Source organism: Stylophora pistillata, chromosome 4 (genome assembly GCF_964205215.1).
Source record: "Stylophora pistillata chromosome 4, jaStyPist1.2, whole genome shotgun sequence".
Taxonomy (NCBI): Eukaryota; Metazoa; Cnidaria; class Anthozoa; order Scleractinia; family Pocilloporidae; genus Stylophora; species Stylophora pistillata.
In genome coordinates, this window is record NC_142522.1 from 7434176 (window position 1) to 7449564 (window position 15389).

General features: G+C 39.5%; 1 protein-coding gene across 4 annotated transcripts in view; it reads right to left on the bottom strand.

Annotated features, from left to right (window-relative positions):
* LOC111333818 (F-box only protein 36) overlaps positions 1-9859 on the bottom strand; it is a 14271-nt gene extending 4412 nt beyond the window's left edge. The window contains exons 1-3 of one of the 4 annotated variants that reach the window (XR_002695172.2): positions 7334-8189; positions 6456-6522; positions 4061-5681 (exon numbers count right to left, since the gene is read on the bottom strand). Coding sequence is in view for 3 of the 4 variants with exons in the window: in XM_088757545.1 (XP_088613671.1) it covers positions 2322-2675 (354 nt within the window). In the remaining variant the exon portion in view is untranslated. Of the gene's footprint in view, positions 1-2321; positions 5682-6455; positions 6523-6718; positions 8190-9753 lie in introns of those variants that run through there. The other 3 variants (XM_088757545.1, XM_022939440.2, XM_088757544.1) reach the window with 3 other exon arrangements.
* Positions 9860-15389: the final 5530 nt, after the last annotated feature.

A 15389-nucleotide genomic window follows, 5' to 3' on the forward strand; every position in this document is an offset into this window, starting at 1 on the left:
TTTGGGGGGTAACTTTGGTAACTATGTATGTATGTATGTATGTATGTATGTATGTATGTACGTATGTATGTATGCATGTATGTTTCTAAAGTGTAGAACGTAGATATTCGTGAAACAGTGCTCAATACATTAATGTAGAGCGAAGTATATGTTTGTGAAGGAAAGAAACAAATGAACTACGCTTTTATCCCGACAAGCCTGTTTCGTGGTTGCCCACTCATCAGGGGATTTAATAGGAATATTCATTACCATCGCTTCTCATATACAAAGTAATTTACATAATAACAATAATAAACACATATCTAATCTATGCGGCGCGAAGTTTAATAGTTCAGCTGTTGCGTAGGAGGGCTTTGTTTCTATGGCGGCAGGAAAACACGAGTTCATTACGTTTGTTGAGTGTAGAGAGTTTCGGTCGGTAAATGATTAGAAATTTTCCTTTAGGCAGAGGTTGCATAACCACAATAAGCAGATTCTAAAGACATACACGCAAGCCAACTACACCGCCACAGCTAACCCTAATACCACCCACTCAAGACAAGAAGACATGCAACTGCCGACAAAAGAACACATGCCCACAAAAAGAACACATGCCCACAAAAAGAACACATGCCCACTCCAAGGAAACTGCCTTCAATCATCAGTCATCTACTAAGCTACAGTCACACGCAACGACAACAACACAACAGAAACATACATTGGACTCACGGAAAACGACTTCAAAACAAGGTACCGAAACCATACCGCATCATTCCGCCACTCTAACCACAGAAACTCAACTGAACTAAGTAAGTACATCTGGACTCTCAAAGACAACAACATCGAACACTATATTTCATGGCGCATATTTTCTTCGCATTCACCGTACAACACCTCAAGCAAAAGATGCAACCTCTGCCTAGAGGAAAAATTTCTAATCATTTACCGACCGAAACTTTCTACACTCAACAAACGTAATGAACTCGTGTCTTCTTGCCGCCATAGAAACAAAACCCTCCTACGCAACAGCCGAACTATTAAACTTGGCGACGCATAGATTAGATAGATGTTTATTATTGTTATTATGTAAATTACTTTGTATATAAGAAGCGATGGTAGAGAATATTCTTAGGACGAGAGGTGAGGAGTCTGGCTCTAATAATGAGGGCCTGTAAGGATATTATTGCTCCTAAGATCCTCTATGTTTTTTCAAAAATGCAGCATTCTGATTGATGAAAATGATGATAAAACAACAGCTTCCTCGCAGTTAGAGGCTGACAATTTTAAACGTGACGGTTTTACCACCCGTAACGACTAAGAGGATACGTGACGGATTCCCAAAACCAAAAGAAAGTGAACTCAATTGCCTGATTAAATATAAATAACGACATCATCAAAATATCATCAAACACTTATAACACACAAGACTCTACCCAATAGTTTCTTACATGAAAAACCCAAAATAAAATGTCTTTCATTTTTTTACTTTCTTCTATTCCATAAGGTGGTGAAGTCAACCGTTACATTACTTTATTTTGAGATACCAATCCTTGGACAGCCACTGATTATGAGTTTCAAGACGGCTAAATCGCTAATAGCTTGGTTCCCGTTTTTTCATTATGGAAAAAAAATGATTGAAAGTTTATTTGAAATCTTCAATAGGTATGGGGTAATCAAACTTGTGCGAAGCTGATAAACTTGTCATCTGTCGTTCACATATTCACATCGCGGGTCTCAATCTGATGAGCGAAATATCACGTAGTCTAATCTTTTAAATGACGAAATAAATTATCGGTTTAAGGAAATCGTTTGCAGTGGTATGGCAGCAAAAAGTTTCAAAACTGCAAAATCAAGACTTCGTTGATCATTAACCTACACTTCGTTTCCAAGAATTGAGTTCGTACGTTTGTTTAGTTGCTTTCTTTAAAAAAAAATTAAAAACATCTTCGTTATTAACGAGAGTGAAACTCATTTCTGAAATAAGACGCAAGTCCAAACTTCATTGACATCCTAGTTTACTGACAAGAAATAAACTCATCGCTGAAATACGGCATAAAATTCCAAACTTCATCTTTTGATGATTGCTTATGCATATTAATTTCCCACCATCAGGGTTCTTTGAAATTGTTTTGCAGTGCCATGGGTTCTACTGGAAGATACAAACTTCCCCGCACTGTTGATTCGATAGTTGTATTCATCTTAGATAACAATGTTTGATCGATCTCAACTTTACACAAATGTTTCTGTCATACTTATTGGCTGCAAGTCTGTTTGTCTCGCGTAAGCATGGGTTGATACAACACTTTGTTTCATGGCCACTGTGATAGTTACAAGGATCTTACCTGCGCAAGCCGCATAATGTCACGAAGATCGAGTCGAACAAGAATTTTAACCAGAATATCACTTTTCAAGTAAGGTAACCAAGCTTGCGTCACTATGGCGAGGACAATGTTCAAAGTCTCGACTCCAAATACTCGCTCTATTTCTCCCTGAAGCCGGGTACCACCTGAGTTATTTACGAACTCGTCCCACGACTGAATTGTTTCGCCCGGCAAGGACTTGTTACTTCTCAAAGTTATCCTCCACGAGCGCCAGATAACCGATTCCCTCGTCACAGTTAAATGAAAGAAGTCCTTGCTAGGTGCCTGTCCCACACCCGAGGTTTCGAAAATCTTGTCTTTGATAGCTGTTTTCATGTCTTGTTGAACAGCAGTGAACTAATTTCGCCGCTTGATGGAGCGTGTAGAGAGCTAAAGGCCTTTGCTGAGAAAAGTCGACCCCTTATGTTCTATGTATTTCCTTAATTATAGAACCCAAATGTCAGTGGTACAGATCTTCTCGTTTCAGCGCTGCCAGAGTTTTTCTCGTTCCATTAGTGAATTAAGTGGGAAAAAGTGTTCATCCCTTTTTAAGTAAGCGTTACCTTATGCAGGGAACACTCTGTTTGATTCGTTCGCAGCGTGATAAAAGATACAATACTAGGAAGTAATTAACATGTAATCTAAATGAGATAGAAGAATTCTCGTGTGCAGGTTTCGCCACAAATTAAAAAAGTTTTCACACAATGCGAAAAGATGTCTCGGTCTCTTTACATATCGGCGTTGTTTTTATTTCTTATTCCTTTTCTTATAAAATGAACTTTTATTTCCCAACAGATGTCCATGAATTATTAAAAATCTCAATCTTTTAATCTTTTCACAACAACGATGTTTTTAAAAATATTTTTTTGCTCATAAGGGTCTGGGACAAGAAAGAAATTATGGGCTTAACACTGGTCAAAGTCTAAGTGACTACGGATTACAATCAAGTTTTTCTTTCACCGCTCTTTTGGACAAGTGCGACGTACTCGCTGAAAAAGGGGACTGCTCGTAGACTACAATTTCTTCGATAATTTAGGATTATTTGTCCTTATAATAAAATGCTTTCTCTCCGTTATCATATTCGAGAAGGTTATACTGAAGGGGACGTCACAATTTCATTTTAGACAGAAACGTCAGAATGTTTATTTTCGTATCGGTGAACCACTCACCCACAAAGGCAAGCAGAGTTAATTTTTAAGAAATTAACTTACGTCACCTAAGGATGTAACGATCTAACTGGTCATCATCAATCGCTGAGACGCTGAGACCTATTTCTGTTGATCGAAAGGAAGCAGCTGTGGGTGAGAAATCACTACCGCCTACGATGCTCCGTCGAGAATTTCTTTCCCATGGCATATGAAGAGCAATTGCACCATCAGAATTCGCGCCCAAAACTGTATACCTTTGGCGAGTACAAACATATCAAACTAACAACATGTGAAATCATTTTTTGGCGCAAACCTTCCTACTCAGCGGCTTTTGGCTGGATATTTCAACAAAAGGGGTTAAGTACACGACTTTTCACGACCTGCATTGTAAGAGGATCAAGATGACTCCACAAACAATTTCAAGTTTAGACTGGCATTTTGCGCCGGCTATCCTTACATGGAATTCTCAAAGGAATGGCGCGGCGCAGGATAAACCTTGACTTATGCTGTCGGGATGCCAAACCAATACTTTGTGGTTCACTTTGCGCTTAAAAGGAAATTAACGGTACATACCGTAAATAAATCCGTTTATCTTGATATAGTTTCCTTATAAGGAATCTTTGCTTGACAACGAGTTGGCTGTGTCACCCGGATTTTTGAACGTGTCTCAAATACTGACGCACCGCTCAAGCCCATTCAACAAGAAAGGAAGATTGCACGCTCTCAAATCCTTTCTCCTTAAGAGTGATAAGCATTAATTTCTCCCAACCGTATCGCATCAAGGTCATGAAAATAGAGACAGGGAAACGATAGTCAACCTAAGAAGCTTTGATTGTCAAATAAATTCTCCCCGTGAGTACCAAAGGAAATGTACAAGGAAGGATATGGAGAATATGGAAACTGATGTTAGGGCGCACAGGGTTATAAAAAGTTAAAAGCGAACGGACGACACTTTTGCATTCTGTCATCCACAGAACGTGATACATATTTGGGTGATTTTATTTTTAGCCGGTTTGTTGCTTTGTCATGGTGTCACTTCAGTACCCCCATAGAATTTCCTCTGAAGCGGGGTAACTAGTGTAAAAGGTTTATGACGCGACAAACTTGGTATGTTCCGCTTTTCTTCAATGAATGATAAAACGAAATGACTATAACTTTATACCATGTGTGAAAGAGATCACGTGCAACTAAGCAGGTGTCACCAAGCCCTTCCCGGTCAAGCATGACGTGAAAACAAGAACTGACGTCACGAACTAATTTCATAGCAAAGGAAATATAAGATCAAGTGTGTCGAGGGTTTGTGGTGAGTCGCTTTTCAAACTACTGCAACCTTTTAAAGTGATCTTGAGGATTCTTTGTTATGACGTGTTGAAAAAACACCTCCTCTGGGGTTCCTCAGAATAATGCAAGGAACCTCATCGATTTAGAATTTTCATACCAAATTACTGGATTACATGGTTCAAGCGTTTTTTTTCTTTTTGCTGTAGGAATTCATGAAATAGCAAACTTCGACACGTTCATATTGATTGAAAAACAATTATTTAAATCAGCCCTGTCCAAAAGTGTTTATCTCGAGTGCACTTGAATAATATCGTTAAGATAGTTTTGACAAAAAGTTTCGCAATCGCTTATTCCTATTAGAACTCCCCGAAGCGGTTATGAACCTCGAGCTATGATGAAGTTGTTCGGTTTCAACACTTGTTTCGAACCTTACTCTCGTGTTTGTTTTGTTTTGTTTTATTTTCTGTTCAGTTAATTGATTTTCACTCGGTTTTTCAACGGTTCAAAGAATGGTATTCGCGTTCAAAGAAACCCTCACAGCCGTCAGCGTATTTCCGAAAGTTTGTTTGAAGGTGAAGACGAATTTTTTTTTTTTTCTTTTCAATGATAATATATGCAAGATCTCTTGGCTGACCTTTCAGAAGAAAACGAGGCTTGCAAAAGGAATGCATTTACAGAAGACAAATTTAAGTTCATGAACTCACTAATACTTCTACCCGCGCTGAATTTAGAATCAACTGCCGGATGTGACGAAATCTGTTCTTTCTATTATCTGTGGTTTCAGCTGTTCTCATACCAACACGAACTAGGAAGAAGTCCCTTGTGGCTCCTTTGACATGTTTTGTCGAAATAACGGAAAGCAAACAGATGGATGGCTTTTTTAACACTGAGAGGAATGTCTTTGGCGTTGTTCCTGTAATCGAAAGAAAATAAACGTCGAATATATTAGTGTAATATAATTTAATGACTTGCATTCTTTCAATACCGGAGTCTAAATTCTGACACTTTCCACAATTGTTCCCTTGAGGACCTTCAGTTTCGTGTGGTTTCCGTTGGGTTTTTCGCTTTCCAAAACACGAAAGCCGCAGAGGTACTCAGGAAGCTCCAGACTCATACCATTGTCAAATCCTGTGCAAATGTGTGTGTCTAATGACTGGTCTAAAAATTACAATTTCGTAAACCCTTCCAGTCGATAAACAAGTAATGTAATGGAGCTGTTTCTGTCGGGAAACCCTTCGCAGATGAAGTGCCTACGCAACAGTTTCGCTCAAAGTGGCAGATTATACAAAAATGACGTGGGGAAATTTTAGTGAATTTTCGAAGCGTACTTTTCTCGTTTCGAAATATGACTTAGGCGAGGTGATCTCAGATTATGACTATTATGCAAATATGTGAGTGTTTTGAAGAGATTGAATGAGGTCACATAATCTTCTGAGCACTTCAATGAACAGCAATGAAGGATGTTGTTATGACACGTAGTCCCGTTCAAAAGCGCACAGTACAACAAGAATATAACGTGCTTGTTTGAAAGACATGAATAGAAAGTGCGCTAAGTAGAGGGTATTCTTAGTTAAAACATGCTAAGCCCTTCCTTACGACGTTAATCTTGTTTTCGCAATGCTCTTCAATTACGTAAATCTTGGATGGAACTCATCACGCGTAACGCACAGACGGAAGAAAAACATACCGTATTCGTTTTACTTGAAATATCGATGAAACGTTTCCTTGCATGATAGGTATCAGCAACCAATCATCTGCCGAGAAAATCATATACAATTTCAGTTTTTTTTTTTTTTTTTTTTACAGAAAGCATGATAACATATTTAGAGAAATATGAAATATTCCTTCTTGAGGAAGCTGTTTTGAAATAACGTCATTATCTGACGTGGCCTATCTCATTTGTGATCTCAAATTCTGATGATTTCGCCCGCAAAATATGAAGTACAGTACCTCTTTTGTTATCATGTCATACAGCGAAGGCATCGATAAGCTCTGGCCACAAGATATGGAAGCAAGGGTTTTGCAATACAAAGGAAGGACTTGTTAATTGAACAAATAAAAGAAAAAAGAAAATCCCAAGAGAAGGTTTACAATAAACATGCCACTGAAAAGAAACCCAGAAAAAGTCTTTCAGTGGTTGTCACGTAAATGGAAGCTTCCTGAAATTGTATCAAATCTGATGATTAATTCAAAAGCCTTGAGGGCAAATCTAAAACAAGACTCGTGTGTAAAACGTGTTTGCGAGCAGAGAAACGTCCGTTTCGAAACAAAACACTCCAACATCCCACCATCCAATTCGTCGGCGACATCAAAGGGCAGCGAATATTCTGCTCGTGAAATACCATAACTGTTATGCAACAGTCAGATTACAATCTCTACACGAAGAACAATTACTAAAATCTCTCAACACCGCGAATGGAATATCAATAAACTGGAACAAGACCACCGATAAAGAGAAGATTATGACGTTGGAGGTGTCACTGCTCGATCTAAGCGCGCATTGTTGATCTGAGCGCTCACTTCAATCGTGTGATTTACACAGGCACGTTTTGAACCCGCGATTACCTGCTTCGAGTTCACATTTCCTTATCGATATCCCTCAACGACAGGTAAATATTTGCCATCTCGATTTCCATCTGCGTGGCTGACGAAACTGTGGCTGCCCTCATCTGACCTTGCGGTAACTTTCTATTAATAGCTCTTTTGTCAATTGTGACGGGTATAAAGGAGAGTTTGAATTTCGTGATCAACAACTCAGACCACCGTTGAGAACGTACACATCAGCGTGACGCTCGGAGCAAAACAGAACAGATGGCTCTGGTACTGAATAATATCGCCGTTACAACCACAACTCCGTCTTTAACCAGACCTATTTCAAGTCCTGGGCCCTTTTCATGTACGAGTGGAAATCCAACTCGCAGATGCTCAGAAGGAAGCATTTTTACTTACTCGAACGCATATCCTATTCCACATTGTGTTCATAAGAGTGGAAAATTCGGGGTACAAGATAGAGACTTAACCAGCTTTAATTCGTCTGGATGCGACTTAGTTATTCCCGACGACGATGCCCTAACATCTTTAATCCTCGAGATGGAATTAGAGCAACTGAACGCTTTACCCGAACTTCAAGTGGTTAACGCAGATTTGACAGACTGTACTATCAGGAGGTGAAGCGAGAAGCAGCAAGCCTCAGAAAGTTATGGACATGCCGAAATATTGGCTGAAAAGATAGCAAAAAGGAAAACACGATTCCCTTTGGGAGAATAATTTATTCTTAGCCATGAATAGTCGATGTAATTCTTAACAGTTCATGGATGTTACAGTTCATGTATTTGACGTTGAAAGTTTCGTTCACTGTCAAGAAATAAGAATTTTAATGACTTGCCACAAGATTGACATTGTTGTAAATATAATTTGTAAAATAATAAATCTGAACAGACTTTGCATGACAGATCTGGTAGTTTTCCGTGAAACATCGTAATTACTACATTACAAACAAAGAGAGCTACAACGTAACAAGAGAACAATCAAATCCGGTTGGAGGTGTGGTTTTATTTTGGCTCGCTTGCTCGGCGGACGAGAACAGAGCTGCAGCTGTTGGCCTCGCTATTTTTGCGTTCCAGTGCATTCCGAACTATTTTTTCACACGATAAGAAGTGATTAACATCAATATCATATCTCTGTAGTGGGGAGGAAGATCGATATCATCGCATGCTGGGCTTAGTGCTTTTACATGTCACACCACGCTCAAGGGATATTACGGTTACGGTTGTAGGGGGTTTAACAAGCAACAAAAAAAGGCATTACTTAATCTGGTCGTCTTTCTTTTGTAATCATTTTCAAATTTCTGCCTTGTTCTTCAAGTAGAAAAAAAAAGCAAAATTATGCTTCCACTCAGCTGCGATCAACATATTCATGTCTGTGTAGTCCGATGAACGAAATTCGAACTTCCTGTGCGGCGCAAAACATAAAGCGGGAAATAGATTCGCCTGCCTGTCACAACCGTTGTCTTGAGGACAGGTCTTTGGCGCGTTTTTCGTACAATAGATTGCGAACGTGTTTCCTGAATGCCGTGTAAACAGGAATTTCGAGGCTGTAATTCACACAAACGTAATATTCCTGACCTGACATCACGAAACAGAAAGAGTCTTAAAGTAAGTAATCTGATCGAAATTTCAGCGAGTCGGATTACTGTTACTGTTGCTTAATTGCGATGCCTCAACAAAAACTCACGTGCAGATATTCTCGAAGGTGTTCGTGGAGTAGCTTTCCTCTTTATTCACCACCCACAACAATTAGAGAGGGCGGCTATGTTCCGGATTCTACAGCTGTTGTTTGTTCGTTTTCCTTTTAATCAATCAGGAGTTTCCTTGCATTATACAGCCCTAGCTCAAGATAAAACCGAAAAAGCTCGCGAGGGTAGAGGCGTTCATGTTAACAACAAAAAACGACTCCTCTAACGTATGGGTTGAACAGTTTTAGCAGACTTTCAGAAGGAAACATTTTATCTTGTTTGAGTAATCAAAGATGTGGAATATTTCCAGGAGATTTGTGCAATCCCCGGGGAACACGAAGACATCTTTAGATTACTGCCGGGCATCATGTCATAGGATCCGTATGTTTTTCCCTTTTGGTTTTCGCATAAGTCAGTTGGTCAAAACAACTCGTGACCTCAAGATATCGAGACAGGACACATTCTGGCATTAATAGTCAAATTAGCAAAATTTTCTTATAAACACGGAGGCAGATCAAAATAATTACATTCGCTAATTTCAACTGGATCACCTTTGTGTACGGCTCACAAAACCACAAGAACAATAACCGGAAGCTTGCATTTGGCTGGCGGATATTTTTACACCTTAAAGTGGTTGCGCAATTGAACTTGTGCAAGCATGCTGATTTAGTGCTTTCAAAGGTATTTTTGTTTCAAAATCAAAATCTGACAAACTATGGCTATAAAAGAAGTCGTAAAAAATATAGAAAACCTTATACTTCGAGAGCTGTTTGACATTGCCTGTCCATTGTCACTTTTTGTTCAATTCGTCGCCTTCTCTGTTTGGTTTATCGATGAAGCGAAAAAAAACAATGTAACGTTCCATCTGTTTCCTCCTCCCTCACATGCCCGCTGACCCCATGCTAGATCACGTTCGTTTGAATCCGCCCTAACTCTTATTTTACTAAGGCTTTGAAAGATTATCAGAGAGGGAGAGAGAGTAAAGCTCTGTAAGCAGACTTGGTTCGATATGGTCACTGAACATTTTTTTCGGAAAGGAGTGGCTTGATTGAACCACTAAATTCCTTCTGCTATTGTCTGGGGTAGCAGACGCCTTTTTCAAGCCTTTCTCTGTTTCAAGCTTAAGGCTCTTGGCAGCGTGTCGTCCGCTCTTGGAGACAGTATATTTTTGTTCTGTCTTACCGGACCAGCTATAGAAATTTTTCATGAATAGGATTTTACCTTTTTGAAATTGGAACAATTTACGAAACTATCAACGGGTTCACGGCCGCTGTATAACCTGTTAGGATTGAAATAGGACTCTGATTTTTTTGTTTCAAGCTTAAGACTCTTGACAGCGTGTTAATTATGGAAGCCCTGACTTAGAGTCGTCTGACATCTGATCTTGGGGACAATATATATATATCACTAACCAAGCGCGAGGGCCGTACTGGGAGAATATCGGCCCGAGGTCTTGACAGTACGGACCTCGCTGCGCTCGGTCCGTACAAAAAAGACCGAGGGCCGATATTCTTCCAGTACGGTCCCGAGCAAGCTTGGTTAATAAGAGATTTATTTATACGACTGAAGTTCAAAGGGACACAAGTGTGGTATCATTCGGGACCATTCGGGACAGTGCCCGGTCCAATACTGAGAGAATATTGACCGGCAATAGAGCATCATTGATTGGTTGATTTTAGTTATTGGCCCTCTGACTGCCCGAGTCGTGTAATATATTTGCGTTGTCCACCTGAACAATTCTGGCTATTTGTTACAAACATGATTTTACTGACCCTTTTTTAAATAGAACAATTTAGGAATCTATCAACGCGTTCACGGCCGTTGGATAGCGGCCTGTTGAGATAGAAGCAGGACTATCGTAAAAGCTGTACAGCGAAGTTCTTAAATCAAGCGTCCTGCATCCGACGGAAACTATTGCAAGTCCCAAATTATTCTTCCGATATTTTTTAAGAGTGAACTGGTATTCGTATTCTGCGTTCATCTGTAGAGCTCTTTCTTAAATGGCGGGTCTTCTTCTTATCCTTTTTCATCCAAGTAACTTAGCCTTTCTGGTCATAACAGCATGTTAAAAAGCAACAAAATTAAGCGAGGCCAAGAAGGCTAATTTGCGTTCACCTGAAAGAAAAATAATCATGTCGATTTATGTCCGCCATTCAAAAGAGGTCTTTTCAGCGGAGGCAAACCCTCTCTTGCTTAAAAACTATATGTGGCGCACAGCCCCATGAGAAATTTGTGATTTGTATTTTATTCCGGATTTGGATTATATTGTTCCCTTAAAAAACGTTTATTCCGATAATCTTTCCCGAAAAGGCCAGATTTGAAACGTTGCAGATTTGCTCCAGCGACAAACCCAACTATCTAAATTAATATAAATATCCGTCTATAGCTCTCTTCTGGGGCGATTAAGAGCCAAATATCGTTGCGAAATCTGCTAAGTCTTTTATCATTGGGTGTTGGCTTACACCGCTTGACGCAGATTTCACAGAAGTAATCAGGTCTGTTAAGCACCTTATCTGCGATTAGGGGTTCCTTTTTTTTTTCCAGACTTTTGCATTCAGCGCTACACTATCCCGCTCACCCGAAAAACATACGAGAAAAGGTGGTTATCTAGCACCCTGTGAGGTCTAGCAAGCCATAATGTGGGTATCTGGCCGGGTCCTTGGCTCTCTCTCGCGGAGTTGGTATGTATTTTCCAGCCAATTCATCTAGACGAGAGGAGATCAAACATACAGTACCGAACCCGTCAGTGTTCAAACGGAGCGTTTTCAATCGGGAATATACATTATTAAATATTGCTAAGCTTTTGGCAGTATTTTAAATCTATGGAATCGTTTTTTCCTTTGCGCGTTGATGTTTATTTCTGATCGCAGAGTCTATACCGCGACGCTGGCTAAAAGAGTTCTTACCTATTGTGGTTCAATATTTTGGGGGCTTGTGACGGCTGTCAGAACGAGCTGGAGAAACCTGCAGCTGGTAAGAGCGCACGCACATAGCCATAACAGCTGCTGTTAAGCCGATAAGATCACTTTGAACGTATTCAATGTTCATACGGCAGCCAAACTCGCCGCTTTCTAAGCGATGTTTTTCTCATGTTTTTTAAAGCAAATTTATCATACCGCGCTTTGAACGAGGTTTTTTTTACTCGAATAAAATATATATACAGGGCTATTACTCAAGAAGCAAGTACGTAGGCACTGAAACGATGTGATTTTAGGCTCACATTAGTGAAAATAGCTGTGAGCGATGTATCATGGAATATTCAACTTCTAAAACCTAGCTCCCTTCGCGTATACCATTTTGTAATTCAATTAAAAAAAAAAAAACAGTAGCGGGCGTAATTTGCAATCCGAAATAAATGCATGGGTAGTTTGTGGTCGTTAATTTTGTCAAAGCAGTTAGTGAGTCTCAGTAGAAATTGAGTATTAGTGGACTCTACCACGTAGTCAACGGAATGTTAAACCGAACTTGAAAGAGTCCTACTAGAATTGTGGGTGGTTGCACATATAATTCAGTGGCAGATCCAGGGGAGGGCAAGAGGGGTCGGCCCCCCCCCCCCCCTTAATTTGGGTAAAAAAAAAAAACAAACAAGCGGAGAGGGAAGAAAGCCGGTAGGTGAACACACACAAAACGGGGGCCTCCCTGGCTCGAGGTCTATATCCGCCACTGAAATTGGTCAGAATATGTGAGTTTGTACGCATTTGTAACAATTCATATTCCAGGAGTTCAATTAGCAAGCGGAACGCAAAAATAAACGCCGCGATAGCAGCGGGGGAACAACGTCCCTTTGATAAAGGTTGGATCGGCCACTGTGGAAAACGCATCGGAGAGGAAACAGGGAAAATCTTCGAGAAAACTATTGTGTCGGCGTTGATTTTTTTTCCGGTTGGTTTTGTTTTGTTTCATAATTTTTTTTTTTTATTATTTTTATTTTATTTTTTTTTTTTGTCTTTCATGTACAGTGGAAAGCAATCAGCTGACGTTCCTTTAGCAGTTTTGTCGATATTTTTAGGTGGTCTCTATGTACTAGTGAGATAAAGCTCGTGATATCTACAGATTGGCAAGGAAACTTTTGCCATTTCAATCTGTTTTCTGTTTTCGCGTCCGGGGCGTTGAGCCAGCACCAAACAAATAACGAATTAAATACAAAACAGAACTAAAGCGCAGCTTAGGGTTTGGAATGCTGGCACCAATCAGAAAACACTAGACGTTTTTAAGTCACGTTTCTGGACCTGAAACGTAATATTGTGATCGCAACAGGAAGAAATGGAGTGGATGTAATTTATCGGGCCAAGAAAAGCAAGTTCAACTGAGTTTTATCTCGATTGTAAAACGTAGTTATAATGGACGTATAAAAGGCATTAAAAGGCACCGTCGAACATTTCATAAAATGTTTGCTTCTGTGTTTCCGGATGTAGTACTAGTGGATGTTGTAGACTGAAAAACACACACACATAAACAATTTTTCTCCAACAGACATGAAAGATCTAAATTAATACCACACGCGGAACGTTGAAAAGTCACGTTTCTGGGTTTGAAGGAGCTATATTTTGCGTCGTGGGAAAACCACAAAAATAACAGTCTTGTAATATAGGAAAGGTAAGAAGCGGTGATTAGATTAGGAAGGAACATGTATGTATTTTATCCTGTGCCGTATACGCGGAATGTGCATGTTAAATTTTGTGTTGTATACATGAATGTATATTATGCGTCATGTCATAAAAATTAAATGAAAGGCTGTAAGTGAATTATTCCCAGTGTGTTCGTAGTCCCTGTGTAAGTTGTGGTTTCAGTGGGGTGTCTGGTTGGTCTTCACAGTATCGGTGAAAATTTTCGGTGAAAATTTTCGGTGAAAATTTTCCTTACTCCTTACTGTATATTTCTCATAAATTTTATTCTGAGAATTTGCTGCTGGATTTCGAATGATATTCTCCTGGTTAACATTTTCCGCTATTCTCACCACTTGGCTACTTGACATTGCACTGGAACTGTAGAGAGAGATTGTATCTTGGTCACATTTGAGAGTGAAAGGGTCAAGTAAAGAGAAGATGGACTGACACGGATGAAAATGAGGAACTTGACTTGAAAAGTTTAGGTTAAATCTCTCAAGAGTCAAAAGACCTGACGCGGCCTTTCAAATAATGAGGGCATAATCACATCAGGAAACAATATTCTTCCGTTATTTGCCTGAAGCAAATTTAGCCAAGACAGAAGGACAACCGAGACACAGGGTTCTGCTCACATACAAATTCCGGGCCATAGAAATACGATGTACCACCGCATCAATATTCGTATTCTTACGAGGGAAGGACATCCCGGTTGGATATGGTAGTGCAGTTATACAACACCACAATCACTTTGCCTTAAGCGGAATTTTTTCAGACTTAATGGACATGACCTCTGTTTTTTAAGGAATCTGCTGCTGCTGATATAATCGCGAGTTGGAACTACACGTTTTCAAGAAATGACAATTTCTGCCGACGAGCCATTGAATATATATGTATATCTTCATTTGGTTTTATAGTGCTTTTGATATCGGCATTCTCTTAAACCAAGCGAAGGGACCAGAAAAGAAATTTCCATTGTTTGTACTGATAACACCGGGAACATGTACGTCTAAATGCCAATTTTTTCAATTGTTCACAGCACATTTTCGAAATCACGAGTAAAAGCATAACGTCCAAAAGAAGAGGCTCTTCCTAGTTTCCTCCAAGCAAAAGGTCGGTTATAATCAACTAAATGTGGTGAACTGAACTATTTTTATCACAGCTCTTGAACAACTTAAAGTTGCAAACTCTCTAGAAACACTTAATCACAAGGGCTTCCTCGGAAACTCTATTTTTACGTTTAAGTCGAGGGATACTGGCCTCGATTCTGAGAATTCCTTGAATTTTTTTACCGAAGTCGACCTCGTCAACGCAAAGAACCCCTCCTGGCTAATATTGTTTACATTGTTGGCTTCCTAAAGAAATCGAAGGAAGAAATTAAAATCCTTAGGATATTAATGATTTGTCAACATGAAGAGAACCAGCACTACAAATGATAACGTGTTATGCGAATTTCTTCATGTCTTTCACACCAATTGGTTAAGTACAGTTGACAAAGATGAAATCACAAGAAGGTCATCTAATTTATTCATATTCAATACATGTTCTCGGGGATTGGTTAAAAACCACTGCTAAATGTTATATTGAGGTACTTGTAAAGCATTCACAGTGTTAAAAATATTAATCAAACCAAACTTAGAGGGAATTGGTTGATGAACATTTGCAAGAGAAAATATCGCCCCATTATTTTCTTTCAACCACTTCTGTGACTGTATCTCACTAAGGTCTCCTCTCCCTCAGAACAAAACAAAAAATAAAATATAACGAAACACTGAAAAACGAA